Genomic DNA, 27,172 nt, shown 5'->3' with positions numbered 1-27,172 from the left:
TTGGCTTTATTTCAAACGCTGGAGTGAAGAAAGTATTTTTGGGAGTCTCATCACTATAATGTAATTCTAGCAGTGATGCAATGACAGAAGTAACCGTGTCACTAGATCAGCAGGGCTGTGCCAAAGTATGGAACCAAAACTTGTTTCCCAAGCACTGAAACTTCCAACAAGCCAGCACTCAGCATTTTTAATATATCAGAAAAGCCTGTAAAATACTCAATGGAACGGCAGTAAAATTCATAGGCATATAAAGCTTTACCATTTTCAGGGCATTGTACCAATATTAAATTTCATAAATCCCTACAAAGTAGCATGGAAGTAACACTCGGGGATTTTGTGCAGAGGTTGAACTACACAGGTAATCAAGCCGTGATCCAACAACGCTCACACCCCCTTAAATTTTAGGCCTGTAAGTTGGACTAGGTGTGCTCAACACTAAGCACAAGCTGAAAGGCTGGTTGACTCATAAATTAGCCCAAGCGCTCTAAACTGCATCAGTCCTAGCATCAGGTTTAGACCTTGAAAGCGCATGCCTCCTTTTGCTGTTTTGGGTTCATTCGTCAGCCTGCGTGGTAAAAAAAACGGTTGGTGGCATCACCTGCAAAATATCCTTGCTATTAGCCCTTGTTTCTTTGTGCATCCTCTTAGGAAATGTTACCATCACAAGCTCACATAAATCATTCTCAATTCTTGGCCCTCCTCACTACCGAGGTGAGAAAGGATTCTGCTGGCCGCCTCTGTAGTCAGGCTCCTCGCGGGGGAGCCAGGCTGGGCCCCTTTCGCTCTCCCTGCCCAGGTGTGCCGGGCAGGGAGGAACAGCCAGGGAAGCGAGCGCTCTTCCCACCCGCTGCCAGGGCCGGCCTTTTGGAAAGCTGCGGAAAGCTGAAACAACAGGGGGGGTCAAAGATGGAGAGACCACTCTGGGGTGCTCTGCAAGTAAAACCCCAAGCGTACACTACCTGGCCGTGTCTTTCCTTCAACTAAAACACAAATCGGAGATGCCTGGCAGATTACCACTAAAAACCTGCAGCAAAGAACCTACAGCCAGCCGAGCTCTTGCTCTGCATCACCCACAACGCTGTTACCCAACGGGCACGTTCTCTGTGTTCATCCCGTTCTCCAGAAACCTCCTTGCAGGGGGAACAGAGGAGACGCTCCAAAAACGTTACCCAGCAAAACCTACCTGTGCGGCATTCCTCCTTGGGATTGAACCTTCCGCTGCGGGAGCCGGACCTGCGGGCCGTCTGTTCTTGCGGGCGAGCAGCTTGGTGCGGAGCCCAGCGGTCACTGGGCCGGTCTGGCCTTTCGGGGAGGCCCGGCTGGGCTTTCGCATCGTGCCGGGATCTGACGGAACCGCCGCAGCCTGCACAGGAGCGCCGTGTACCTGCATGTAGAACATTCCCTTTGCAAGCAGGAATTGGCTGGTTTCTCATTATGAGGTTCTCGGAAGTACTACTTTTTTTTTATATATATATATATATATATGTATATATGTATGCAGTTACGTAGGTATGTATGATGCAGCTGAGTCTGGAGCTTTGGATTTGGTCTCATTAGCTGCTGCCTAGGCCACCCCCCCCTCACGACTAGTCAGGCGAGGCCCCGCGACGAGCAGCCCTCGCAGCCGCCACCGGAGGGGAACGGCCGGGGCCGCGGGGGGACACTGCCCGCCGGGCAGCGCGAAGCCGGAGCCGGAGCCGGAGCCGGAGGCTGCAGCGGCGGCGGCGGAGCCGGCGGGGGAGTGAGGGCCCGCCGCTGCTGCCCTGACAGCTCGGGGCAAGCTCTTGGCGGGGGCCGGGCGTTGGGAGGGGATATGTAAAGCCCGGCCGATTAACATAAGAGGGCGGGCGGGGAAGCGGCCGTGCGCCGTCTTTACCGGCGACGGCTGAGAGAAGGCGGCGGGCGGGAGTTCAGCCGCGGGCGGCCCCCTCCGCGGAGAGGGGCGTGAGGAGCTTCCCGCCGAGCGGGGGCGGGCTGGCGGCCGAGGGGGTGGTTTGTGGGTGCCCGCTGGCGGCGGGGCAAGGGTGGGCCGGGCCGGGCCGGGCTGCCGGCGGGCGCGGCCGTGGCGACGGAGGGGAAGCGCGGCCGGGGCTGGCTCGGTTCCCGTCGCGGTGAACCACCCCCCCCAGGGTTGCTGCAGCCGCTGTCCCGCGGCTCCGCAGACCGCCGGGGTCGCGAACGCCCGGCCGCGATCCCAGCAGCCGCCCGGCGGCACGGAGAGGAGGGACGCTGCAGGGCTTTCACCAGGCTGTGAGGGCTGGACGGCGGGCGGGCGTCCGCCGCCGCCTCCAGCCCGGGAAGGGTCGGCGGACGGTCGGTCGGCAGCTGCCTCCGGTGGCCCGTCGCGGCGTGGGCCGCAGCAGCTGGGGCCGGCAGCCCGCGGGCTCGGAGGACGGCGGCCCCGCGGGCAGCTTTGGCGGGCGGCGCCGGAGCCGGGGGCGGCGGGAGCGGCTGCCCGAGGACGCCTCCGGGCCGCCGCCGCCGCCGCCGCGACCTGAGCCGCTGTGCGGCCGGTGGAGACACAGCGCGTCGTAAAAATGCCCCCCGCGAAGCCGAACCCCTTAAAAAGGGCGGTGGTGCTGCGCTCCTCGGTGGTTTCACCGCGGAGGACCTCTGTTGTCCCCTCCAGTAGAACCGCGGCTTTTGCTTAGCAGCAGCCTCCTTCGGTAACTGCGCTTGGTAGTTGATTTTTGAGGCGTTTTGTTTCCAAAAGGAAGGCGAAACATCAAGCGACAGAGCCCAGCGCTGTGGTTATTGCCATGCTGACATGAACCCCGCGCAGTGTCAGCAAAAAAAGGTGCTACGGTCCCCTCCTTCCAGATGCTCTGTGCAGCAAGTTTATAAAGCCTAGCCTGTGTCTCCCGTTGTTCGCTTAAATGATAACGGGCCCAAATTCTTCAGTTCAAGTGGGAGCAATTTCAGGCCATTAAGTTGCAGGCCTGGTGTTAAACTGCCTCTAATCCGAATAGTTCAAGACAAAAAGGAAGGAATTGGCTAAAAGTTCGTCGGAACCATGCATCCAGTCTAATGCAGTTTCTCTGTACCGCCAGTACCAGATGCTTCACAGAAAAAAAATGCAAGAAGCCCGAGAGCGGGCAGATGTTGAGTAATTTTCCCTCAGTAGAGCCCCAGTGTGTGTTGGCATAAATCCTGAAGTGTGCTGTCTTACCCCTACTGCAGTAGAATCATAGAAACACTTGGGCTGGAGAAGACCTTTAAGATCACCAAGTCCAACCGTTAACCTAACACTGCCAAGCCCACCACTAAACCATGTCCCTCAGTGCCACATCTACACGTCTTTTGAATACCTCCAGGGCTGGTGACTCCACCACTTCCCTGGGCAGCCTGGTCCAATGCTTGATAACCCTTTTGGTGAAGAAATTGTTCCTAATATCCAATCTAAACCTCCCCTGGCGCAACTTGAGGCCATTTCTTCTTGTCCTATCACTAGTTACTTGACAGAAGAGACCAGCACCCACCTCACTACAACGTCCTTACAGGCAGTTGTAGAGAGCGATCAGGTCTCCCCTCAGCCTCCTCTTCTCCAGGCTAAACAGCCCCAGCTCCCTCAGCCGCTCCTCACAAGACTTGTGCTCCAGGCCCCTCACCAGCTTGGTTGCCCTTCTCTGGACACGCTCCAGCACCTCCATGTCTTTCCCGTAGTGAGGGGCCCAAAACTGAACCCAGGACTCGAGGTGCGGCCTCACCAGTGCCCAGTACAGGGGGACGATCACCTCCTTGCTCCTGCTGGCCACACTGTTTCTGATACAGGCCAGGATGCTGTTGGCCCTCTTGGCCACCTGGGCACGCTGCTGGCTCATATTCAGCCGGCTGTCGACCAGCACCCCCAGGTCTTTTTCTGCCGGGCAGCTTTCCAGCCACTCTTCCCCAAGCCTGTAGTGCTGCACAGGGTTGCCGTGACCCAAGTGCAGGACCCGGCACTTGGCCTTGTTGAACTTCATACAGTTGGCCTCGGCCCATCGATGCAGCCTGTCCAGATCCCTCTGTAGACCCTTCCTACCCTTGAGCAGATCGACCCTGCCTCCCAACTTGGTGTCATCTGCAAACTTGCTGAGGGTGCACTCGATCCCCTCGTCCAAATCATTGATAAAGATATTAAACAGAACGGGGCCCAACACCAAGCCCTGAGGAACACCACTTGTGACCCACCGCCAACTGGATTTCACCCCATTCACCAAAGCCCTCTGGGCTCGTCCATCTGGCCAGTTTTTCACCCAGCGAAGAGTGCACCCATCCAGGCTACGAGACGCCAGCTTCTCAAGGAGTATGCCGTGAGAGACAGTGTCAGAGGCCTTGCTGAAGTCAAGGAAGATAACATCCACAGCCTTTCCCTCATCCACTAGGTGGGTCACCCAGTCATAGAAGGAGATCAGGTTGGTCAAGCAGGACCTGCCTTTCGTAAACCCATGCTGGCTGGGCCTGATCCCCTACTTGTCCTGGACTTGCCACATGAGTGCTCTCAAGACAAACTGTTCCATAATCTTCCCCAGTACCACGGTCGGGTTGACAGGCCTGTAGTTCCCCGGATCCTCCCTCTGACCCTTCTTGTAAATGGGCGTCACACTGGCACAGGAGAGACAGGCCTGTACTGTGTGATGGTCAGTGTGTCCCATTGTGATAGCAGAAGCTTGGAGCTGGTGAGTTTTTGACCCCTGAGCATTGCCCGTGCGTCCAGGGATGCTGCAGTAGTAGAGGAGTTCCTGGTCCCTCCTGCCCAGCTCAGCATTGCCTGAAGACACCCAGGCTTGCCACCTTGTTAATGTTCTTTGCCAGCCTGGTCTCTTCTGTCCCAAGACCCTGTCCCTAGTGCCAGCTGCCGGCTCTGTAGCCGTGGGACCCTGGCAGGCTTTGCCCCTCCTGGGACAGTTGGTGCTGGAAGAGTTACCCCTTTTTTCCTGTGCTTAGCTCTGACAGCTGCTCCTGTGCTTTGACTCTTTGTACTGCTTGTTTCCTGCCTTTGGTTTTGTCCTGTGACCATCCCAGCTCCCATCCACCGGGAATGGCAGGTCCAGAGCTGCGGCCTTACTGCCCGGAGCATGCGGTGGTAATGTTTTGGGAAGCTCTCAGCCTGTACTTGTGGGTTGGTTTGTCAGCTGTGTGTTCCTGAGAGTGTTTTAGCTGGCTTTTGCCTGCCATCCCCAAGGGAAGAGCTGCTTACTAGCTGGGCTTCCCCAGCTGGGCTTTCCCAACATTTCCGACATGTCTCCACTCAGTGATGCTCCCAGGCAGGAGGAACCCCGACAGCAATGCGGAAGCTCAGGATGGCAGCAAGGGATGCCTTGCCGCTCCTGCATGCTGCTCCTGCTCGCTCCCAGCCCCAGGCGAAGGCGGCAGGCTGTGCTGCTGACACACCTGACCTTCCTCTTACCCCAGCAAAGCACGTGAGCCTGTATCAACCTGTTGAGCAGATGGGTGGCGAGACACCCGTCGGAGCCTTAAACACTGCTTTCCATCTGTGCATTATCATCGAATGATCATCGAATGGTTTGGGTTGGAAGGGAGCTTAAAGATCATCTAGTTCCAACCCCCCTGCCATGGGCAGGGACACCTTCTGCTAGACTGAGCTGCTCAAAGCCCCATCCAGCCTGGCCTTGAACACTGCCAGGGAGGGGACATCCACAGCTTCTCTGAGCACACAGCCCCACAAACCGGTGTGGGGTTTGCTAGCCCAGTGTTTGTGATCTGAATGTTGTACTGCCTGGCCCCAGAATTCCTCTGCTCCTGCTGCTGCTCCCCAGCTTGGCAGTGGACTGTGAGACCGATTGTTCCTGGTACTCTTGCTCCTGCTGCATCCCATGTGGTCTTCCCAGCAGCGGGAGAAATGACGCTCTGACGGCTAACCATGGAGCACCAGCCCTATACGCAGTGTTGTCTGTCTCTGCCAGGACTCCAGCCTACCGGTAGGAGTGTTCATCTGGGAGGTGGAGAATGGGAAGGATGAAGATGTGGATGTCTCCATCATGTTCAGCCTGCAGAATGGCACAGGAACGAAGGAGGACGGGAGCGGAGGGCACTGGAATGAGCCCTTCGCCTATGAGAAGGACGGCGAGCGGGTTGCTGGAGTCCTGCTGCACCACTGCACACGCGTGAACCCCTTCACCCTCGCCATCTCCGCCAGAGAGAAGGTAAAGGGCTGGCACTGGTGGTGTGGCTCTTGCTGGTGGGCTTGCACAGCCCTGCTGAATGTGGGGGAGCTGCTGCCAGGCAGCTAGTGAAGGATGGGTGTACAATGGGCTGGGGTCAGCACCGGTCCTCAGCGCTTGCCTGACTGCTGGAGCAGGAGTGGGGACATGAATTCCCTGAGGGCATCCTCTCTGGGGGTGGGTGCCAGGAGAGGAGCTATGGGTAAAGCTTGCAGGACAGCGGGTGAGTAGGTTTAGAGTTAGCATTGCTGGGCAGCATGTGGGGAGTGAGTGTGGGCTTCCAGAGTTGTTGGGGGCAGGGGGCCTGCATCTGCCCCTCAAAACTACCAGCCCCTGATGAGGCTCTTCCCTTCCCCAGGCAGGCACGGGAGTCACCCACCTCACGGCATTCAATCCCACCGGATCGGGTAGAGAGGTGTGGCAGGACCTCCTGCAGGACGGCAGGCTGGATTCCCCCGCTCGTGAGTCCCTCCGTCCTCCATGGGATGGGCAGAGGGGAGCAGGAGGAATGGGTTGCCACGCTGGTTGTGGAGCACAAGGCACCCACGCAAGAGTGGATTTCCCTGCCTCTGGCCACCTCGGTGCCTTCGCAAAAAGCCCTTCGTGGCGCTGCGGCTCGTTCCCAGCTTTAGGCTGTATCCAAATTTCTCTTTGCTAGTCACGCTGTCATTGTTATGGTTCTCCAAAAGCTGTTCACACCAGTATGGGGCTGTTCTCAGCTATGTTAGTTATACATGCCACTATCTTTTTAGTCTGTGTAGGGTTGCACACTGAGTTGAGATTTCTGCTGAGTAGTCAGGGTGATAGCCAGCCACGTTCCCCAGGTTCCCATTGCCAGATCTGTGAGCTGGGCGCTGTCAGATTCATTCTAGTGGGTGTTTAGCAGTCCTTGGGTTTGGTGCTGCCATCACTTGCTGTCCTCTTGTTACTCTATCAGTTCCCTGCAGGTCAGTGGTGTTCCCTTGATACTTCTACATCATCCTCAGTTGTCTGCTCACTACCTTGGCAGAAGCCTTGAAGTAGCATGGTGTCTCCCAGCCCTTGCTGCTAATCTCTTATGGCGATAAAAAGTGACCATTTGCATTATGTCTCTGCCAGCTTTTGAACAAGGATGATCCTGACAAACTAGTGATGCTGGCACTGGGCCTTTGCAAGATTTCTTGAAGCTTAAATTATGTAAATAAAGCGTTTACATAAATATTTCCGGAAAACCAAGTTTCCTGCCTAGATGCACTCAGAGCTCACCGGGCTATTGGGATGTGGTTTTCCTTCATGAATACCAGCCATTATCATAGTTGGGATCTGTGCTTCTGTTCAAATTGTTGCTTTAATGAGTTTACGTGGAAAACATGTCAGAACCAGCATATAATTATCCAGCTGCCTCCGGGCTTTTCTTAAATATGGGCATAGTTCAAGCACCCTGCAAAAAGCTGGAGATGATGACTGTCACTAGAACTTCACAGTGTCTCTGAGTGCAACGCAGTTAGTCATGGGATGCCCTGTCCCTTCCACTCATGTCTGGTGGCTTTTCCTGCCTGATTTCTTCATCTGCTTTGATGACTTACTTTTTTAACCCCTCGCCCACAGCAGGTATTTTTTCCTGCTTGCAAAAAGCAGTTACTCATGTGCGGTAATGTCATCCCTTAAAACTCTGGGCATGTACCCTCCAGGTTGCAAGGAGGCTGGGGCATGCCCAAATAGTCTTGTCTGTCTTGGAGTGCATGGGAGCATCAGTTACCACCACCCCCACCTCCCCCCCCGTAGGGCTTCCTTGGTCACTTGTGAGTATTTTTTTTCTCCCAGCAGGTAAAAGCAGCCTGACAGAGAAGGGGGAGGTGACGGCAGCAGCGGTGCCTGCCCGGCGGCACAGGACGCTGGAGCTGGCCCTGGCTTGGGACATGCCCCGTGTTTACTTTGGCTCCAAGGAGAAGCTGCACCTTAGGTGGGTGGCTTGTCTCCAGTGGGCCTTGGCTCATGTCCCCGCAGCCCCCTTTTCCCTGCCTCCAGGCTTCAGTACCGCCTGGGGAGCCTTGTGCCACCCGCTCCCTGCAGCCGTGGCCCTGCCAGCTCATGGAGGGGACCCTCTCGCCAGCCCCTGCTCCTCAACACCTCTGCACTAGCAGTTGCATTATTAATCTGGTGTTCACTATAATCCAGCCCCTCTCCCACAGCCGAGTGGGCTTCCCAGGCTGAGCCCACGGCATACTCACCAAACCCCTGCTCGGCAGGCGGTACACCCGTTTTTTTGGTAGCGGAGGTGATGCTGCTCCTGCCCTGTCGCATCATGCCCTGACACACTATGAGGAGTGGGAGAGGAAGATTGAAGCGTGGCAGAAGCCCATCCTGGAGAACAGGTAGGGTAGGGGTGGGAGCACCTTCCCAGTGGCCTCCTGGGGCTGGTCAGAGCAGGAGCATCACCGCCTGGGCCACCGTGGTTGAGTTTCCCTCTTGCCCACAGCCAGCTGCCTTCCTGGTACAAGTCGGCCCTCTTCAGTGAGCTGTACTTTGTGACGGATGGGGGGACCATCTGGGTGGAGCTGCCCCCGGACTGCCATGCCGAGGACCTGCAGGGGCCAGCGGGGGCTGGCCTCTCCCACCTCCTCCCTGTCCTGGGGGAGTATGGAAGGTTTGCTTATTTAGAAGGTAACTTGCAGGGACGTGATGGATGGTCCCAACTCAACCCCTTCCCATTGCTGTCACCAGGTGGTTTTAACCTGCCACGGGGATGTTCTTCACACCCTGATGGCTAGGGAGCAGCGCTGTTCCCAGGAAAACCCCTTGCAGGACCAAGCCCTGTAGGACATGTCACGAGACCTTTTTCAGACTCCTGGGTGCTATACATAGAGAATAAAAACCACTTCTAACGGGAGCCCTTGCCTGTGCCAGCAAAGAGCCTACCCTCCTGGGCTGTGTGGGAGGGAGGACCTGCCCCTACTTTGCCTTCCCCCTCACTGTCTCCCCGGTCCTTGCAGGCCAGGAGTACCGGATGTACAACACCTACGATGTCCACTTCTATGCCTCCTTTGCTCTCGTCACGCTGTGGCCCAAGCTGCAGATTAGCCTGCAGTATGACATTGGTGAGTGACCCAGGAGACCCTGGCTTGATGCCTGCTGCTGTCTTCGCCTAGAGAAGAGACGGAGGATCTGGGACAGCACCTGCCATAGAAATCTGTGCCATGGAGCCAGCATCCCCCTCCAGCTCCTCTGCTGGGCCCAGGACTTGCAAACCCCCCACATAGCCGCCTCTCAGCATCTCTCTGGCCAGCACTGGGATGCCTTCTTGCCACACTTGGGGTGCACGGCTGGCTCTGCCTGCCCTGGGAAGTCCCTGGTCTTACCATCTCTCCCTGTGCTCCTTGCAGAGGAGAAGCATGGAGCTGTTTGCAGACCCTGATGCTTTGGGTGGGCTTGGAGGCTGCTCGGCCTGGCCAGTGGTGGAGCACAGCCCTTTGCTGGGCTGTGGGAGGGCTGAGCCCACTGGGGTTCCCTCCCAGCCCTGGGTGCTGCCACCACCTTGCTTAAGGGGGTGGCGACAGTTGCATGTCCCCTGCTGAGGGGAGACTGGGAGCAGCCCCCTTTGCAGAGGGCTGTGGTCTTGCAGCCGGAGCCCCAACGGGCAGCCTGGTGTGCTGGTGGCCCTGCCTGCGCTTGGAGCTTGCTGCTGCAGTGCCTGCTGCCTTTCTAATGCCTTTTGCTCTGTGTCCTCTCCAGCTGTCACAGTGGTGAACGAGGACGTCCAGCCCCGGCAGTACTTGATGTGTGGTCAGACAGCCCAGGTGAAGCTGAAGAATGTGGTGCCGCGTGACATTGGGGACCCAGGTGAGGTGATCTGGCCGGGCATGCTGGCAGGCAGAGGGGGTGAAGGTCTGCTCACATAACTTTCTCAGGGTAGTTAACTCCCGAGCTGTGGGAAAGAGGTATGATGCATGGAATACACTGTTTATTTTCTGGGAACGAAAAGCTTGGATGATTTGGGGTGGTGATGAGGACCACACTGCATGAAGCTTGCACAAGGGAGACAGAGGGAAGCTGAGCAGCAGCAGGAAGGCTGCTTTCACTAGAGGTGGCACAGGATGCAACATGTTATTTTAGTGCAGTTTAATCGCAGCACCCTTGGGACCTTGCTCCTGGGTAGGAGAGAGGACGTTCGTTGCTTGCTGCCCTGCTGCATCCGCTCTTTCCTTGCTTAGGTGATGAGCCGTGGCAGCGTGTCAATGCCTACCTGATGCATGACACAGCCGACTGGAAGGACCTCAACCTGAAGTTTGTGCTGCAGGTGTACCGGGACTACTACCTGACACGTGACTCCCTATACTTGCGGGACATGTGGCCAGTCTGCCAGGTACTGGGAGGAGATCAGACCATGGCACATCCCCCTTCCCCACTTGGGAGCCATGCGACATCCCAAGAGGATGGACTCTCCTGAGCAGAGTGTGAGGGGCTGCCAGCATACGGGGGCTGCGTGACCATCTCCTGCCTCTCTCGCAGGCTGTGATGGAGTCGGAGCTGAAGTTTGATATGGATAATGATGGGCTCATCGAAAATGGTGGCTTTGCTGACCAGACGTATGATGCGTGGGTGGTCAATGGAGCCAGGTGAGCAAGAGAGGCCGGTGGGGCCTGGAGATGGGTCTTGTGGGGTGGGAAGGTAACTCAGAGCCTGGACTGTGGTCCCCATCTGTTGTGGGAGCTCTGTGCAACCCATGGGGTGTCCCACGTTGCTGATGCTTCTCTCCTTTGGCTCCGACAGTGCCTACTGCGGTGGGCTGTGGCTGGCAGCTGTCTGCGTGATGTGCAAGATGGCAGAGGTTGTCCCGACCCAATATCGGGGAGGGTTGTTAAATGATCCCGAGAGCGAGATTACGACACAAATGAGGTCAAATGCTGTACAACCTTACAACTTTTATTCCCTACAACAACCAATAACTGCAATAGAACAGAGTGAGGAAGAAGGGAAAGAGACAGACCTAAGCAAGAGAACGGAAGAGAGGTAGCAAGACTAGTTACCACCACCACAAAGCCAGCAACGTCCTGCTGAGTCGGTTCCGACGCTGGTGTTGGAGGGTCGGGTTCTTCAGCTGCCAGTCAGGTGTCTGTCCTTCTAATCCAGATGTTACAGTCCTTCAGGCGTCTTCCAAGTCCAGGTTTTTTCACGCGCGCGAGAGGGGAGTACGCAGTTCGTTTTTATTGTTCCAGTCCCCACGATTTCTCAGAAAAGTCCACCCATTTCTTCAGAACTCATTATCCTGTGTGCCGCCCCCTGTTCCTCCATGGACGCATGCCCAGGTGCTCATGGTGGTTTTCTCACCTTGCTTGTGGGCAGGCACAGCTCGGCAGGCGTGGATGTGGTGGCTTCTTCAGGGACACCTTGTGCGTACTCCCCTACAGCAACAGGATGTCGAGGCAGCAGCGATGTCGAGTCAGCAAACCAACACAGTCTCTTACATCCACCCCGTGGCTTGACATTGCTGTCCTCGTGGTGGCGTAGAAAGTAAAGGGAGAGAGAGAGAAAGAGGGAAAAGGTGCATGCTACAACGATATAACCAAGTTAACAAATTTCCATAATAAAACAAAGACAAAAACCAAAGGTCAACATAAAATTATTTGGCTTTTTAAGGCTTATTCTATGTTATTACAATACTTCTACATTAGGCAACAATATGAATGACCAACGATATCATAACAATTATCTTATAACATTTCTAAATAGGTTAAACAACAACATCCAATAACCAACAACATCTACTTAACATCAACTTTTATTCTAAACTTAACTAACTCTACAATATTAAAACACATTTCAAGGTTACAGAGAGTCAATAAAAAAAAAACTACGGCCGTTCACACGAACAGCTACAAGGACAAAAGAGAAGTATTAAGAGAACTATTAAGATAACCGCCATTAAAGCAAAGGCTATATAATAAATTGGAATCAACACAAACACATATTCGTACTTCGTCATCTTGCCGGCGCTACGCCACAAAATGGTCCCAGCCCTAACAGCCCACGCAGTCTGTCGGTGTTGGAGTCCGCATGCGCCTAAAGTGCATGCGCCGCTTGGGCCTAAAAGCTTCTCTCCCAAATTAAACAAAAGTACGTAAACAACAATCCTATATAATAATAATAATTAACCACTATTCTACTTAAACACATATTAAGATAACAACAACAACAACAACAACATTATCTACTTAAACGTGTCCCTGGCCGGGCCTAGGAAGGTGTTCCTGGTCTTTCGGAACGGGGAGGGGGAGAAGGTGGTTGTCCACATGAGCAAGTACAATTACAAGATGGTTGACGCGGACCCTTACAAAACCAACACATGCATACCACAAGGAGAAATGTAGCAAAGGCCAACAAAACAACTGCCACAAAATTCCAAAACCACCGGGGACACTTACAAAACCAAGACATACATATAGCAACAGCTAACAAACCAAGTGTCACAAAGTTAACTACAAGAAAAGTATACATTTTGGTTAACTACAGAGCCAAAAAATGGTGGTCTGACCAACCTGAGTGCGAGGGGGTGTTTATGCAGTTCCGCGCCCCAGCCCAGAGTGCATGTGCCTAAATGTATTGGTTTTGTCTGGCAAGGTTTTGGTCGCGGGGGGGGTTACAGGGGTGGCTTCTGTAAGAAGCTGCTGGAAGCTTCCCCTGTGTTCGAGAGAGCGAGCCCATACCAGCTGGCTCTAAGACGGACCCGCCGCTGGCCAAGGCCGAGCCAATGAGTGATAGTGGTAACGCCTCTGTGATAACATTTTTAAGAAGGAAAAAAAGTTGGGACGGAGAGAAACAGCCGCCGGAGTGAGGAGTGAGAACATGTAAGAGAAACAACCCTGCGGACACCAAGGTCAGTGAAGAAGGAGGGGGAGGAGATGCTCCAGGCGCCGGAGCGAAGATTCCCCTGCAGCCCGTGGTGAAGACCCTGGTGAGGCAGGCTGACCCCCTGCAGTCCAGGGAGGTCCACGGTGGAGCAGATCTCCACCTGCAGCCCGTGGAGGACCCCACGCCGGAGCAGGTGGGTTCCCGAAGGAGGCTGTGACCCCGTGGGAACCCCGCGCTGGAGCAGGTTCCTGGCAGGACCTGCGGATCTGTGGAGAGAGGAGCCCACGGAGCAGGTTTTCTGGCAGGACTTGTGAGCCCGTGGGGGACCCGCGCTGGAGCAGTGTGCTCCTGAAGGACTGCACACCGTGGAATGGACCCATGCTGGAGCAGTTCGTGAAGAACTGCAGCCCGTGGGAATGGCCCACGTTGGAGGAGTTCGTGGAGGACTGTCTCCCGTGGGTGGGACCCCACGCTGGAGCAGGGGAAGAGTGTGATCAGCCCTCGTCCTGAGGAGGTGAAGCGGCAGAAAATAACGTGTGATGACCATAAACCCCCTCCCTGTCCCCCTGTGCCGCTGGGGGGGCTTGGTGGTCAAATCCGGGAGTGTAGTTGTGCCCAGGAAGAAGGGAGGGGTGGTGGGAAGGTGTTCTGAGATTTCGTTTTATTTCTCATTACCTTGCTCTGGTTGATTTGTAATAAATTGAGTTAATTTTCCCAAACTGAGTCTGTTTTGCCCGTGATGGTAATAGTGAATGATCTCTCCTGTCCTTGTCTCGACCCGCAAGCCTTTTGTTATATTTTCTCTCCCCTGTCCAGCTGAGGATGGGGGAGTGATAGAATGGCTTCGGTGGGCACCTGGTGTTCAGCCAGGGTTAACCCATCACACTAAACAATTGATACAGTCGCACGCTTTGACTGGCGAATGACAGGAATCTGTTTTACACCATCGAGCAAAGCAACAGATACAAATTGCATATTCGATACGACATGTTGGATTAGCTGAATAAACCAAGGAATAGCACATGGCACAAACATCAAAGCGGCAAATGCACACAACAGGTAAAACAGAAGCCGTTTTATCCATGGTGCTCCAGGTAACCAAGACCTTAGATCACCGTCCCAAACATTCCATGTTTGAATGGGGACATGGGTTAGTTTCTAACAAAACAGATTCGTTATACTTATAGGAACCCTATGGGATAAGGAGAGGTGGGGGAATTGGCTTCCCTTCACCTTCATAGGTAAATCTCCAACATAACATAATTAGAAATAACATCGTGTCTGCTTCTCTTCTTCTGTGGGTACGTCTGTGTCGCTTGCTTCTTCCTGAAAGTTAAACAAGAACAACTTTGCTTCTCGGGTTAGTATGAATCTTTTCAATTTTTCCACAGGCATCTTTTGCCTCTCTCAAATGCAGGGGTTTACCCTCGGGCTTGTGCTTCACAACAGAGGTCTTCGACTCCTGAATGTTTCCGTTTTACGTGTAGCCATTCCAACAGGCATTCCCAATTTTCCACTGTCTGGGTGCTTTGTAGGAGAGCTAGCCGGGCCAGCTCATCCACTTTAGCATTCCATTGGCTCACCGGGGCATCATCTGGTTGGTGAGATGCTACCCATGCTACTGCAAATTTCCTTTGTCTGGCAATGGTAAGAACATCTTGCCATTTTTCCTTTTGCCACACAGGTATCCTATTGACCTCCCACCCGTTTTGTTCTCAGAATGGAAGCCACTCAGTGCAGTCCTTAAACACAGCATAAGAATCAGTATAGATATAGAGGAAGCAGATTGAGCCTCGTGCTGGAAGACGCTCCACACAGCAATTAGTTCTCCTACTTGTGCACTACCTATCCCTTCGGTAATGATCTGTTCCTCGGTATCTACTCGAAGTGCCACAGCTCGATATTTCCAAATTTTTCCCTCTTGCTTCGACGAGGCATCCATGAACCAGACATTTTGCAATTGTCCAGAAAACGGAGGAGCTACTTCTATTACAGGCAAAAGCTCGGAGGCGTCTCTATCTGGGTTCACCTCGTCTTGTATATTTAACACTTTGGCGGCTCCTTCTGATACGGAGAAGGTTTCACAGTAGTGTTCTGTCTGTGCATACCACTCTCGCACAGAGGCTCTCTGGGCCACCCCGTCGGGGGGTGGAGTTCCTGCCAAAACTGCTTTGATCACTTTAAATGGACCTCTGAGCACTATCGATTGTTGCCGGGTGGTCCGTTCGGCTTCTCTCAGAGCTAAACTAACTACAAATAGACCCTTTTCCCAAGTTGTAGACCTTTTTTCAGCATCTTTAAAGCTACGAGAATAAAACCCAATGAGCTGAACAGGTCCCTCTGGACCCTTTTGAATGGGACCAAGGGCCTGATAGGCATTCACTTCAAATACCAACAACTGTAAAGCTTCGTCATGGACCTGAGTCCATTCCCACTGAGCTCTCTTTCCCAACAAGTCATACAGGGGTCTAGCAGTAATTGAGAGGTCAGGAATGCGTTTCCTCCAAAACACAAGCAATCCTAGTGCATGCTTGAAGTCTTTCTTTGACTCTGGCATCTGGATCTGATCGAGAGAGGAAAGGGTATCCGGTGGGATACACGTCATGTCTCCCTTCCACCAGATTCCTAAAAATTTTACCTCGCTTGAAGGGGTTTGGATTTTCTCAGGTGGAATTGTCAACCCTATACTTTCCAAATGGGTGATGATGTCGTTCGGGGTTTCTCTAACTGCTTCTACCTGCTTTCCTCCTATGAGCACATCATCTATATACTGATAGATCTTTACCTCTGCTTTTATGGGAGTTGTTTCCAACTCTCACGCTAGAGCATGGTGAGCCAGCGTGAGGGAGTGCTTGTATCCTTGGGGCAGTCATGTAAAGGTGTACTGTTGTCCTTCCCAGGTGAAGGCGAAGCAATCCTGGTCCTCAGGTTGTAAAGGGACCATAAAAAACATATCCTTAACATCGATCACTGCCATGACAGGGTGGGATTGTTCCTGAATGGCAGCAATCAATTCACCAATGTTTGGTACAGCAGCTGTTAGTGGACCTGTGTTGGCATTGAGCCTCCTGTAATCTACCGTCAATCTCCATTTGCCATTTGGTTTTCGGACTGGCCATACTGGGGAGTTGAAGGGGGAGTGAGTAGGAACTACAACCCCTTGTTTCTTTAAATCCTCCAGAACTGGCGTAATTCCTTCTCTTGCTCCTAGAGGCACTGGATAGGGTTTAACATTTGTCAGCTTGGAAGGGGGGAGGGTAGGTGCTGCTTGCAATAGACGCACCTCCAGGCTGGATGTTTCGGCTAACTGCCTAATCTGAGGGACACCAAAAGACCATGAGTTTCCCTGGGTGTCCCGCCACTGTCTACCCTTCAAAACATCTATACCTAAAAGGTTCATCTGGAAAGATCCTACGGCCACCATGGTATTGACCGGGTTTTCTTCCCCTGGCAACCATAGGGTTGCCGGAGTCATGGGCATGGATTGGGTTTTCCCAAAAGCATTTAAGACAATCAGATTTTTAGATGGGGCCGAAATCCCGCATTGTTCTGCTTTAGTCCGCCTTAGCGCAGGAATTTGTGCCCCAGTATCAATTAAAAAGGTCACCGGTCTTTTCTTTGGTCCTACAGCAATAGTAATCAGTAAATCTCCTTTTGTATTGCAGGTGAGTTGTCTAACAAACATCCACCCTCCGCCTCCCCCCTCGCCTTCAGGGGGTGGAAGATCTAGTTTCCTGCCACCTTCTCCTCCTTAGTCGACTCGTCCTCCAGGCTTATCAAGGGTGGGGCACTAGGGGTTGGTTTGGAAATGGCCTTTTGCCCTGACCAATTCTGCACAAGCTCCTCCAGTCTTTGGGTCGATAGCCCATCCATCAAGTCCCAGGGAACACCTTTTGAACCCCTAGTTGCCATAGTCCCTGTCGACTTAGGGGCCTCTCTCTTCCAGGGGCTAATAGCTGCCCACTAAGTCGCCGTACGATCTTGTTTTCAGTCCTTTGAGACGATCCACCAACAGGGCCGTATTTTCTCTCCAAGTTAATCAATTCCTGAGCTACCTCTCCCCATGTCCCTGGCCATCGATGGTCAGGGGACATTCTCCCCTCCAGAACGGACATAGTCCTTTCTCCATTGGGGGTGTTTAGAATTCTCCCTTGCAATTGGATCCCAATTGGTCTCAGAGAGTCAGGAAGCCCCCATATCAGAATAGTCATCCTCTTTGGGTCCACAGGCAGCATTATCGGGGAGCCCTGATGGGGCTTGAGCTCCCGGTCATACATCATCCTGATACATGCCGCCTTTTGCACTTTCTAGCAGCTGATCCACCGTATCGGTTATGGCAAGGGGATCTCCCCGTTCCATAGGGTTCAGCCCTCCAGCCCAGTACGCAGCTCTCTGAGTCAATGACCATGGGGCCCGGTGACCACCAGTTGTTAGAAACACACCTGGACCCCAATATTCTTCTGCTTCTTTCTCTGACAACAAGATTCCATCTCCTCCTGACAAAGACACTCTCCACACGTACTCCGTCTCAGATTCCTTTGCCATCCTTGAAAAACCTTTTCTCAATTTTGCTAATTCAGTTGCTGTATATGGGGCTTCTTTAGTGATAACCTGAGGATGGTCGTCGCTACTGTCCTCATACACATACTCGGTTTTAATCACTGGACGCACGTCGGGGGGGGGCTCTCTACGGTCTCTTTTGCCCTTTGCAAATCCCTCTGAGGATAGATTTGCTGTGTCCTTTTCTCCACAGGAGGCGTGTCTACCTCCGTCTCTCTCGAAAGTTGATTCTTTAATTCTCTTTTTAAAACCCTAACAAGTTTCCTTTCCTCCTCCAACAACTGTTTACTTTCTTGCAGTTGCTTCTGCAGGCTTCTGATCATGTCACTTTGACCAGACTTCTGCTTCCTCTCTTCCATCGCGGCTGCCAGACTCACTCCCAGCACTGCACAAATTATTGCTTTTCCCTTCCCTTTTTTAACCTTAGCTTCCTTCTGCAAGATTCTTATCCGATCCACCACACTCTGTGGTTGAAACCAGTGGTTTTTCACCCCGTCTTGTCCCTGGACTGAGGGGCAAGATCGGTAGTCCTCTAAAAGATCATATAGTTTCTCTATTCCTTCAACCCGTGAGGGTGCAGAATCACAAACACCAACAGTTTCCCGAGCATCCATTTTTCTCTAACACAAATTAGGGGGTCTGCGTTCTGAGAGGGTCTCTCTCAGAAGGACACACTGTACACTTACAAATCAACACAACTAGAAGGGGGTAACGTCTTGAGAGGGTCTCACAATAGTTCCGAATTCCCCCCTTCTCCCTCTCAAGAGCACAACCTTCAACGTCACACGCTAACTTGAAGGAGGATTACGTCCTGAGAGGGCCACGCGTGAATATACTAGTTCCCCCTTCTCACTCTCAGGAGCCAGACTGCACATTAACCCAAAAGTTCCACAACAAAGTAGTGCAGCACTCTCATCTCTGGGGATCCTGTCCGTGACGCCAATTTAAAAATGTCCCGATCCAATACCGGGGAAGGTTGTTCAATGAACCCGAGAGCGAGATTAAGACACAAACAAGGTCAGATGCTGTACAACCTTACAAATTTTATTCTCTATAACAACCAATAACTGCGATAGAACAGAGGGAGGAAAAAGAAAAAGAGACAGACCTAAGCAAGAGAACGGAAGAGAGGTAGCAAGACTAGTTAACCACCACCACGAAGCCAGCAGCGTCCCGCTGAGTTGGTTCCAATGACAGTGATGGAGGGTCAGGTTCTTCTGCTGCTGCCAGCCAGGTGTCTTCCCTTCAGATCCAGATGTTACAGTCCTTCAGATGTTTTCCAAGTCCGGGTTTCTTCAGCCGAGAAGGGAGTACGCAGTTCTTTTTTATTGTTCCAGTCCCCTCTGTTTCTCTGAAAAGTCCACCCATTTCCACAGAACTCATTATCCTGTGTGCCGCCCCCTGTTCCCCCATGGATGCATGCCCAGGTGCTCATGGTGGTTTTCTCACCTTGCTTGTGGGCAAGCACAGCTCAGCAGGCGTCATGTGGTGGCTTCTTCAGGGACATCTTGTGTGTAGTCCCCTACAAAAACAGGATGTTGAGTCAGCAAATCAACAGAGTCTCTTACAGATGTGTAGGCAAGGAGGTGCAGTTCCAGCTGGTGCTTCTGGAAATATTTGCCTGCAGCCACCTCTCATACAGGTGGGAACTGCAAATTTGCATAATGCCCTGGCCAGAGCTGCTACTCACAGATCTGGCAGCAATAAAAAGGCAAGAGACCAGGCACATCAGCAGAGCCCTGCAAGGAGGACATCCCTGTGTACACCTGCTCTCTGCCTGCTGTCGAGATGGTGCAAGTGACTCCACTCCTCCTGATACTCGGCATGGTGCTGGTGGCTCCTGGCTACTCTGCAAAAAAGGTAATGGCAGGGCTGGGATCCACGGGGCAGGGTGGGAAGGGTTGCCTACGCCTGCCACCATGCCCGCACTTGGGCTGTGCTGCAGCACCAACTCTGAGTCCCCTCTGCTCTAGTGTGTGCTGACTGGGCGCTGGATGAATGAACTGGGCTCCAACATGACCATCATGCCCGTGAATGGAAAAGGCGAATTCTGGGGCTTCTACCATACGGCCGTGAAAACCACCACGAACGAGATCCAGGTGTCACCCCTCCGGGGATCCCAGCACCGCCCGAACCAGCAGAGGCATCCCACCTTCGGCTTCACTGTCAAATGGAGCTTTTCAGGTACTTCTCCTTTCCCAGCCTCCCTGCAGTGTCCCCAGAGCTCCCCTGCCCTCCACTGTGATGTCCCCAGACCTCCCCTGCCCTCCCTGTGATGTCCCTGATGTTCTTCTGCCCTTCCCTGCAGGGTCGTTGTTGATCCCCTGCCTTCCCCTGTGGTGTCCCAAATGCTCTCCCATCCTCTGTGGTGTCCCTCATGCCCCCCATCCTTGACCCCAGAGCTCCTTGGCTGGTGTCACCTCGCAGTACCAGGGTGCAGAGGTTGTGCTGGAGGCTGAAGCCCGCTGCTGTCTGCCCATCTCCAGATGAGACCCCAAGCCCCCTGTTGCCTTCTGCCTCCTTTCCCCATCACCACTGTCCCCAGAGGGCAGGGACAGCCCAGGTCTACTGTCCCCCTGTGCTGGGGCAAGCTGCAGGGCTATGGGTTGGCACTGACTGGCTTTTTCGGTAACGTGACCACTCTCCCCTCCATCTCCTACCCCATCCCTGCAGACTCTGTCACCGTCTTCACCGGCCAGTGCTTTGTGGATGAGAAGGGAAATGAGATTTTGAAGACCATGTGGCTCCAGCGGTCACATGTGGACAACATCAAGGACGATTGGAAGGCCACCAGGTGAGCCCCCCATTCCTGCCCTGCGCAGGTCCCCTGAGCATCCCCAGAGGGGTTCGGGACTCTCCCACCCCGTGGTGCTCAGCGTCTGGCAGAGCTGCTGCCAGTGCGGGGGTGGTTGAGGATGGGGTGCTTGTGCACGGCCGCCCTGCGGGTCCCTCGGAGGTGCAAATGCTGGGGGAGGAAGCAGGGGGGCAGGGACGGGCAGGCGTTTGGCACAGCAAGGCTGCGTTTCTCACTCTTACATCTCCTCCCTTTGTGTCCCCACAGGGTCGGCACCAACGTCTTCACCCGCCTGCGCCCCCGGCAGGAGTGTAGCTGGGAGCAAGGGGATTCCCAGGCCAGTGACGACGACGACGACTCTGCATCCTGCTCCTTCTGCTCCGCCGACTGCTGCTCTCAATAAAGCTTTGCAGCAAACACTCACCCGTCTCCTGTCGTGTTGCGCCTCAGCGCCCATGTTCCCCTGTGTGTCCCCCACAGCATCTCATGCCCTCTCCGGGCTCCATCCCCGAGGCCCGGTGCCTGTCCCCCACCATGACCCCTGCCATGGCCTGGGCTCCTCCGTCGCAGCCCCAGTTTGCCCCACTGTGCTCCCTCGGGACCTCCGCCTTGCCCGGAGGAGCAGGACCCCACTCAGTCTGGCGTGGTGGCTAGTGGCCCGTCTCCCACCAGGGTGACCCTTGGCAGGAGGCCCAGCACGGGCGGCCACTGCCTGTCCGCGGGCCCTTCCACCATAAAAGGGGCCGAGCGGGCAAGGGGCAGCAGCGCAGGCAGAGCCCGGGCACCGCACACGGCCACCGCCGCTGCCGCCACGGGGAGCTTCGGCCGCTGCCTCCCGCTCACCCTGGCCCTGCTCAGCCCCTGTGCCACTGCTGGCAGGAAGGTGTCGAGGATTTCTTGGCTGGGCGAGGGCATGCGAGCAATCCAGCCGTTAGGTGGGAACGAGGCATAAGTTGACAAAGTGCAGGAGCAGACAAGGACGCTGTGCCCTTGTACGCTGGGAGAAAGGAAGATAAGAAGAGCCTGACAAGCAACTCCTGGATGCCGAAGAATGAGACAAGTAACTGCTGGACACCTCGTGAAGAAGCTTGCACAGCCAATGGAGGATAAGGTAGTGTCGCGTGAACCGGGGTATTGGACCAATTAGAGTATTGTACAAGGCGCGTGCACAAGCACATAAGGTATAGAACTGTGCTAAAAGTTGTAGTAAATGGGCTTCACTTGATCACATTGGTCTGTGCGTGATTTCCCCTGTGGATCCTCCGCAACATTTGGCGCCCGAACAGGGACCCTCAGATCAGCACTTTATCGTCTCTATGGGAATTTCTGGTGCAGCTGAACCGACGAGGAAGCGGAGGAGCCGGCCGAGAGTGTTCCTGCTGCCCCGGCAGGACGGCAGAAGCTTCAGCCACGCTGGGAAGCACGACGTGAGCTTCAGCTGAGCTGGGACGCGCCTAAGTGTGAATCTCGCCCTGAGCTGGGAAAACGAGGAGACGCGCGGAAGCTTGAATCTCGCCCTGATTAGGTGAGCGGTCGGAGAAGGAGATGGGGTTGGACAAAAGGCAGGAAGCAGTCCTAAAGCTCCTTCGTAATTTTCTCTCTGAGAGAGGACTGAAATTCGATAGTTCTGTGTTAAAGGGGTTACTTTTATGGGCCTGGGAGAAGGAACTTCTCCCGAATGTAAATGTCGCATTTGAAGAAGCGACCTGGGATAATATAGGCAAGGCACTGTGGGACGCTGCTAACTGCAAGGGGGGTAAGGTGAAGGAGATGAAAAAATACGCAGCGCTCGGGAAAGTAATGCCAGACATGCTGGAGGCGATGAGGGCGGACCGGGAGGCAGCCGCCGCTGCCCGCGCGGCCGTGACCCCTCTGCTGCCTCCACGGCTGCCGCGTCAGCCTACCCCGCTGGAGTTGGGGGGACATTCTCTACACAGCTATCTCCACCCCCCGACATCCATTTCTGTTAACGCTGAGACGCCTGCACAGGCGCAGCCTTTGCCTATACCCAGCCAGGCCGTTGGCGCCGAAAAAATTCCCCCGTCTGTTACTCCACAAGAAAGAGGGGAATTAGGGGGGGCCGACTGTCGCCCGACAGATCCGAACCCGACAGACTCGGGGGTGACCAATGCGGATAAACAGGTTGCGGGGGTGAGGGAACCATCTCCATCGGGTAGTGCGATGGAAGAGCTCCTAAGGGAGGTGGTGAGCCAATTACAAAAACGGACAGTACGGTCGGAAGAGCTCCCAAGGGAGGTGGTGCACCAATTACAAAAAATGGCAGCACGGTCGGGAGAGCCAGAAGTGAGGGAGAAAGGATCCTCCCGAAAGGATGAACCGAGAAGGCAAGAGCATGAGGATTCTGGCCGTGTACCAGTCCCGCTCCCTCCCCCGCCTTCTCGCCACCCCCTCCGCCCCCTCCCTCCTCCCCTCCCTCTCCGCCCCCCCCTCCGCCCGTTTGCCCCGGCGCGTGTCAGCCGGCCATGGAGCGCCCGCCGCCCGCCGCGGCCGCGGCCGGACCCCGGGCAGAACCGTCCGCGCCCCCGCCCCCGCCCGTTCATCCATCCCGCCTCTCGGGACCGGAGACGGTGACACCAGCCGCGCCCGCGGTAGACGCGGAGCCGCTTGTAATAGCCGCTGCAGAAGAAAGGCAGAGACGCTGGAGGGGTGTAATAAAAGATGCCGTTACAGAAGGGACTATGCTCCAAGCATTCCCAGTTATTGCATCAAATGGACAGAAAAAATGGGAGGCGTTTGACTGGAAGGTCATTGAGAGATTAAGGAATGCTGTGAGCCAGTACGGAATCAAATCTGCGTTAACTCACCAAATACTGCACTTCATTTTTCTGCTGATACGCTGATACCTCAAGATATTAAACAGCTAGCACAGTTGGTTTTGACACCCACCCAAATGTCAGTGTTTTTCCGGCAGTGGGAGACGTTCTGTGATAGGGAACAAGCAACACCACGACAACAAACAGATCCCTTATGGGGAGTAACCACGCAGATGCTGAAGGGTACTGGACCCTTCGCATCAGGGAACGCTCAGTTACGGTGTGTCCCTGAGGTTCGTCATCTGTCACAGATCTTGGCGTATCAAGCTTTTCTTACCATACCAGACAACATGCGCAGCCGTGCTTTCACCCAGGTGAAACAGGAGTATAACGAACCTTTTGCACAGCTTATTAATAGACTGCATAGGGCAATCTATGACCACCCTGACGTGAACGAGGGCATGAAAGAAAACATGTTCAAAATACTCGCTTTTGAAAATGCTACTGGAAAGACACGCAAAGCATTGTGTAATTTGCCGAAAAATGCAGACGTCGTTGATATGATGGAATACATGGATCGATCAGTGGACTCACAGAAAGTAGCCTATGCTGCCACAGCTCTACAAGGAGCTACAAAGAAGCACAAGGCCAGTAAGACACCCTCGGTCAAGTGTTTTAACTGTGGCAAACGTGGTCACATTAGGAGCAAATGTACGGTTACTGCCAACAGTAAGTGCTGCAACAAGTGTAAGAAAGATAACCATACCACCAAGAATACAGGAAGCAGGGAAAATTCACACCGACCGTGAAGGCCCCTCACGCAACAACACAAATGCAAGGGGCTTGGGCTGCCAGCCCTCAGGCAGCCTCGCAACCACCAGATCCGCCACTGCAGGAAGCTCCGGAGTGGATGTGGAAACCGCAGTACACATCCAACATAAAGGGACCATTGGGGTTTGGACTCAGTGCATTTTTAATGGGGCGATCTTCAACAGCTCTAGGAGGAATTCTAGTAGTCCCAGGGCTTATTGATGCAGATTATTGTGGGACTGTGAAAGAATTATGATTCATGATTTAATCCCTCCTGTTTCTATTCCTAAAGGTACCAGAATAGCACAATTAGTTCCATTCAGGACGTGTGATCCGAACCCAGGTGAAGTACAACGTGGAGATGGCGGATTCAGCTCCACAGGGAAACCGCAGGTATACTTTGCCATGGACACAACAAGGGGTAACCAGAAAAGGTAGTTGTCCTGGGTTCAGCTGGGATAGAGTTAAGTTTTACAGGAACCTGGGAGGTGGGGGCATAGCCGGGGCAGCTGACCTGAACTAGCCAAGGAGCTATTCCATAGCATGTGACATCATGCTCAGTATATAAATGGGGAGCGGGCCGGGGGGTGGTCTCGGTTTTCGGTGGGGGAAGTGGCGGAGCGTCGGGTCCGGGGTGGTGAGCAGTTGCACTGTGCATCACTCTTTTTGTATACTTTTTCATTAGTACCGTTGTTGTTGTTGTAATTTTTCTTTGTGTTTGTCCCAGTAACCTGCCTTTATCTCAACCCTCGAGGTTCCAGTTTTCTTTTTCTTTTCTCTCCTCCGTCTCCTCCCCATCCCACCGGAGGGGGGCGGAGGAGTGAGCGAGCGGCTGCGTGGTCCTTTGTTACCGGCTGGGCTGAGACCACGACAGTCCTTTTTTGGCACCCAACGTGGGGCAGAAGGGTTGAGATAACGACAGATCTGGCCAGAGCGTGTTGAAACAAATTTGTCAAACGCATTTCTTGGATAAATAGATGTTAGTCACAATGTTGTTTCATTTGTTTACATGGTGGCGTTTTGTAAGCTCTTATATGCTCTATGTATTGCCTGTAGTTGCGTATCTCATCTCTGGGAGAGTGATTGGGATTATCATTTTGCTGTACTGGGCAATGTCGACTTGTGAAATGATTACATCACTGGTCATGAGGTTAAGCTGGTATCTGTACGAGGCAGCGATACCATTTCCATACTTTGGGCACCTTCTGTCAGATTTTATTGGTAATTACACCCCATCCATGGGGAAGTTAGGGGGGGATACTCCCCGCCATCCATTCGCCTCCCTTTCCTCCTTCCGACTAATTACAACAGCTTTCGAGAATTTTGAATATCCTTGGGATGCGCAAGCCAGCGTGCTGTTAGTGCTATGCCTCCTGAATATTTTTCAGGTCTTGTTTAGGGCTACAAAAAGGCTCTTTAAGAGGACCGCCCAGAGATCGGCCCCAAAGCTGGATATTCATGGGTGGCACGGCATGTGGGAGGATATGGGCAGGTATCTAGAGAACTTCTCACCTCCAGTGGCTTGGAAGTGCACTCCCAAACAACTACAGAACCCTCATGAAGTGGTAGAATATTTGAAAGACAAATGCTGTGGCTATTCCAAAGACGTACAACTCGCTGCACTGTGCTGGGCCCTGGCCAGTATCTACCAAACACTGCTTGATATTATGCAGCACCCTCAGGGGGAAAAGGGGGAAAAGATGGAAACCAGGACAACATGCACCGTGGCTACCCAAACCCTGACAACAGGCACCTTGGCTGCCCCTACCCCGACAACAAGCACCGTGGCTGCCCCTACCACGACAACAGGTACCACGACTACCCCTACCCCGGTGACAGACACTGCAGCTAAACCAGAGAACCAACCTGTGCCAGTATCAGTCGCCCCTGTACAGAAAAAGAAACGCACAAAGAAATCAGTTCGCTTAGTGAGAGATGAAGATGAACCAGGGTCATCGCGAGAACAGGAGGAAGAGCCAGAACCTGGAATAATTACCCAATCCCTATCCATGAGTGAGTTGCGTGACATGCGAACAGATTTTAGCCGCCACCCAGGTGAGCACATTGTTACCTGGCTGCTCCGATGCTGGGATAGTGGGGCTAGTAGTGTGGAATTAGAGGGTAAAGAAGCTAAGCAGTTGGGATCTCTGTCTAGGGAAGGGGGCATCGACAAGGCGATTGGGAGAAAAACACAAGTCCTCAGCCTCTGGAGGCGACTTCTGTTAGGTGTAAAGGAAAGGTACCCCTTCGGGGATGAAGTTACATGTCACCAAGGCAAGTGGACCACCATGGAGAGAGGGATTCAGTACCTGAGAGAATTAGCCGTGCTGGAGGTGATTTATAATGATCCAGAAAATGCGCAGTCACCCACAGATCCAGATGAGGTCCAACGCACACAACCCATGTGGCAGAAGTTTCTGCGAAGTGCACCAGCAACCTATGCCAACTCGTTGGCAGTGATGTCCTGGAGAGAAGGCTATGGACAAACGGTGGATGAATTGGCTGTCCAACTCCGGCAAGACGAGGGAAGTCTCTCTTCCTCCCTACGGGCCTGTGTCTCAGCTGTAGAGGGGTCGTCCCGAGAGTTCCAGCAATTCAAAGTAGATCTGTCCTCCTCCTCACCTGTACGGGCCCGCATCGCAGTTATTGGGAGTAAGCGTTCCTCTACCCAAGAGAGAGGAGAACGAAAGTACACACGACGGGCTAACCTGTGGTTTTACCTGCGTGACCATGGAGAGGACATGAGGAAGTGGGATGGAAAACCTACCTCAGTCTTGGATGCACGGGTACAGGAGTTGCGAGAAAAAGCAACCAGGAAAGAGAATTCTTCTTGGAAAACCGCTGCTCCAGTTTCCCGTGAGCAGTCCCCCAGACGCAGTAGTAGATGGGCTGATCTCATTTCTGATCCCCTTGAAGGGACTTCCGATTCACGTGTGCAGAAAGTGAGTAACGGATATTCTAACCAGGATTAGAGGGGCCCTGCCTCCAGCCAGGTGGAGGAGAGGGACAACCGAGTCTACTGGACAGTGTGGATTCGATGGCCTGGCACATCAGACCCACAGGAATAGAAGGCTCTAGTGGACACTGGTGCACGATGTACCCTAATGCCATCAAGTTATAAAGGGGCAGAACCCATCTGTATCTCTGGTGTGACAGGGGGATCCCAAGAGCTAACCATATTGGAAGCTGAAATGAGTCTAACCGGGAATGAGTGGCATAAACACCCCGTTGCGACTGGCCCA

The 27,172-nt window shown here is 53.8% G+C and overlaps 6 protein-coding genes across 8 annotated transcripts in view; 2 read left to right on the top strand and 4 right to left on the bottom strand.

Annotated features, from left to right (window-relative positions):
- LOC126036556 (ran-binding protein 3-like) overlaps positions 1-1,573 on the bottom strand; it is a 33,302-nt gene extending 31,729 nt beyond the window's left edge. Inside the window, exon 1 of the mRNA XM_049796495.1 lies at positions 1,184-1,573. Coding sequence (XP_049652452.1) covers positions 1,184-1,433 — 250 coding nt within the window. The 5' untranslated portion in view covers positions 1,434-1,573. The remainder of the gene's footprint in view (positions 1-1,183) is intronic.
- Positions 1-27,172, bottom strand: part of NADK2 (NAD kinase 2, mitochondrial) — a 367,514-nt gene that overhangs the window by 149,068 nt on the left and 191,274 nt on the right. The window lies entirely within an intron of this gene.
- LOC126036567 (arginine-glutamic acid dipeptide repeats protein-like) overlaps positions 1-27,172 on the bottom strand; it is a 178,969-nt gene that overhangs the window by 51,616 nt on the left and 100,181 nt on the right. The window lies entirely within an intron of this gene.
- Positions 5,862-11,626, top strand: LOC126036253 (non-lysosomal glucosylceramidase-like; the record flags this gene model as incomplete). Its single annotated transcript, XM_049795784.1, has 11 exons — positions 5,862-6,146; positions 6,523-6,625; positions 7,971-8,106; positions 8,393-8,518; positions 8,623-8,807; positions 9,137-9,241; positions 9,876-9,983; positions 10,355-10,506; positions 10,653-10,759; positions 10,914-10,971; positions 11,552-11,626. Coding segments are annotated over 11 exons (1,440 nt in total), but the record flags the coding sequence as incomplete, so codon positions are not given.
- Positions 16,719-18,294, bottom strand: LOC126036550 (uncharacterized). The gene is given in 4 exon segments (XM_049796484.1): positions 16,719-16,891; positions 16,894-17,297; positions 17,299-17,677; positions 17,680-18,294. Coding segments are annotated over 4 exon segments (1,443 nt in total). The 5' UTR covers positions 18,167-18,294.
- Positions 18,746-20,749, top strand: LOC126036569 (avidin-like). Its single transcript, XM_049796509.1, has 4 exons — positions 18,746-19,412; positions 19,526-19,736; positions 20,226-20,346; positions 20,614-20,749. Exons 1-4 carry the CDS (start codon positions 19,341-19,343, stop codon positions 20,747-20,749), a joined length of 540 nt encoding a protein of 179 aa, XP_049652466.1. The 5' UTR covers positions 18,746-19,340.

Source organism: Accipiter gentilis, chromosome Z (genome assembly GCF_929443795.1).
Source record: "Accipiter gentilis chromosome Z, bAccGen1.1, whole genome shotgun sequence".
NCBI lineage: Eukaryota > Metazoa > Chordata > Aves > Accipitriformes > Accipitridae > Astur > Astur gentilis.
This window is presented reverse-complemented; position numbering and strand designations above follow the sequence as displayed.

Bases quoted from the DNA above. Each gene is read 5' to 3' on its own strand.
- LOC126036569 (XM_049796509.1), top strand. From the start codon at position 19,341: ATGGTGCAAGTGACTCCACTCCTCCTGATACTCGGCATGGTGCTGGTG. The intron at 19,413-19,525 runs GTAATGGCAGGG...CCTCTGCTCTAG, and splicing joins CTGGCTACTCTGCAAAAAAG to TGTGTGCTGACTGGGCGCTG. The intron at 20,347-20,613 runs GTGAGCCCCCCA...GTGTCCCCACAG, and splicing joins GACGATTGGAAGGCCACCAG to GGTCGGCACCAACGTCTTCA.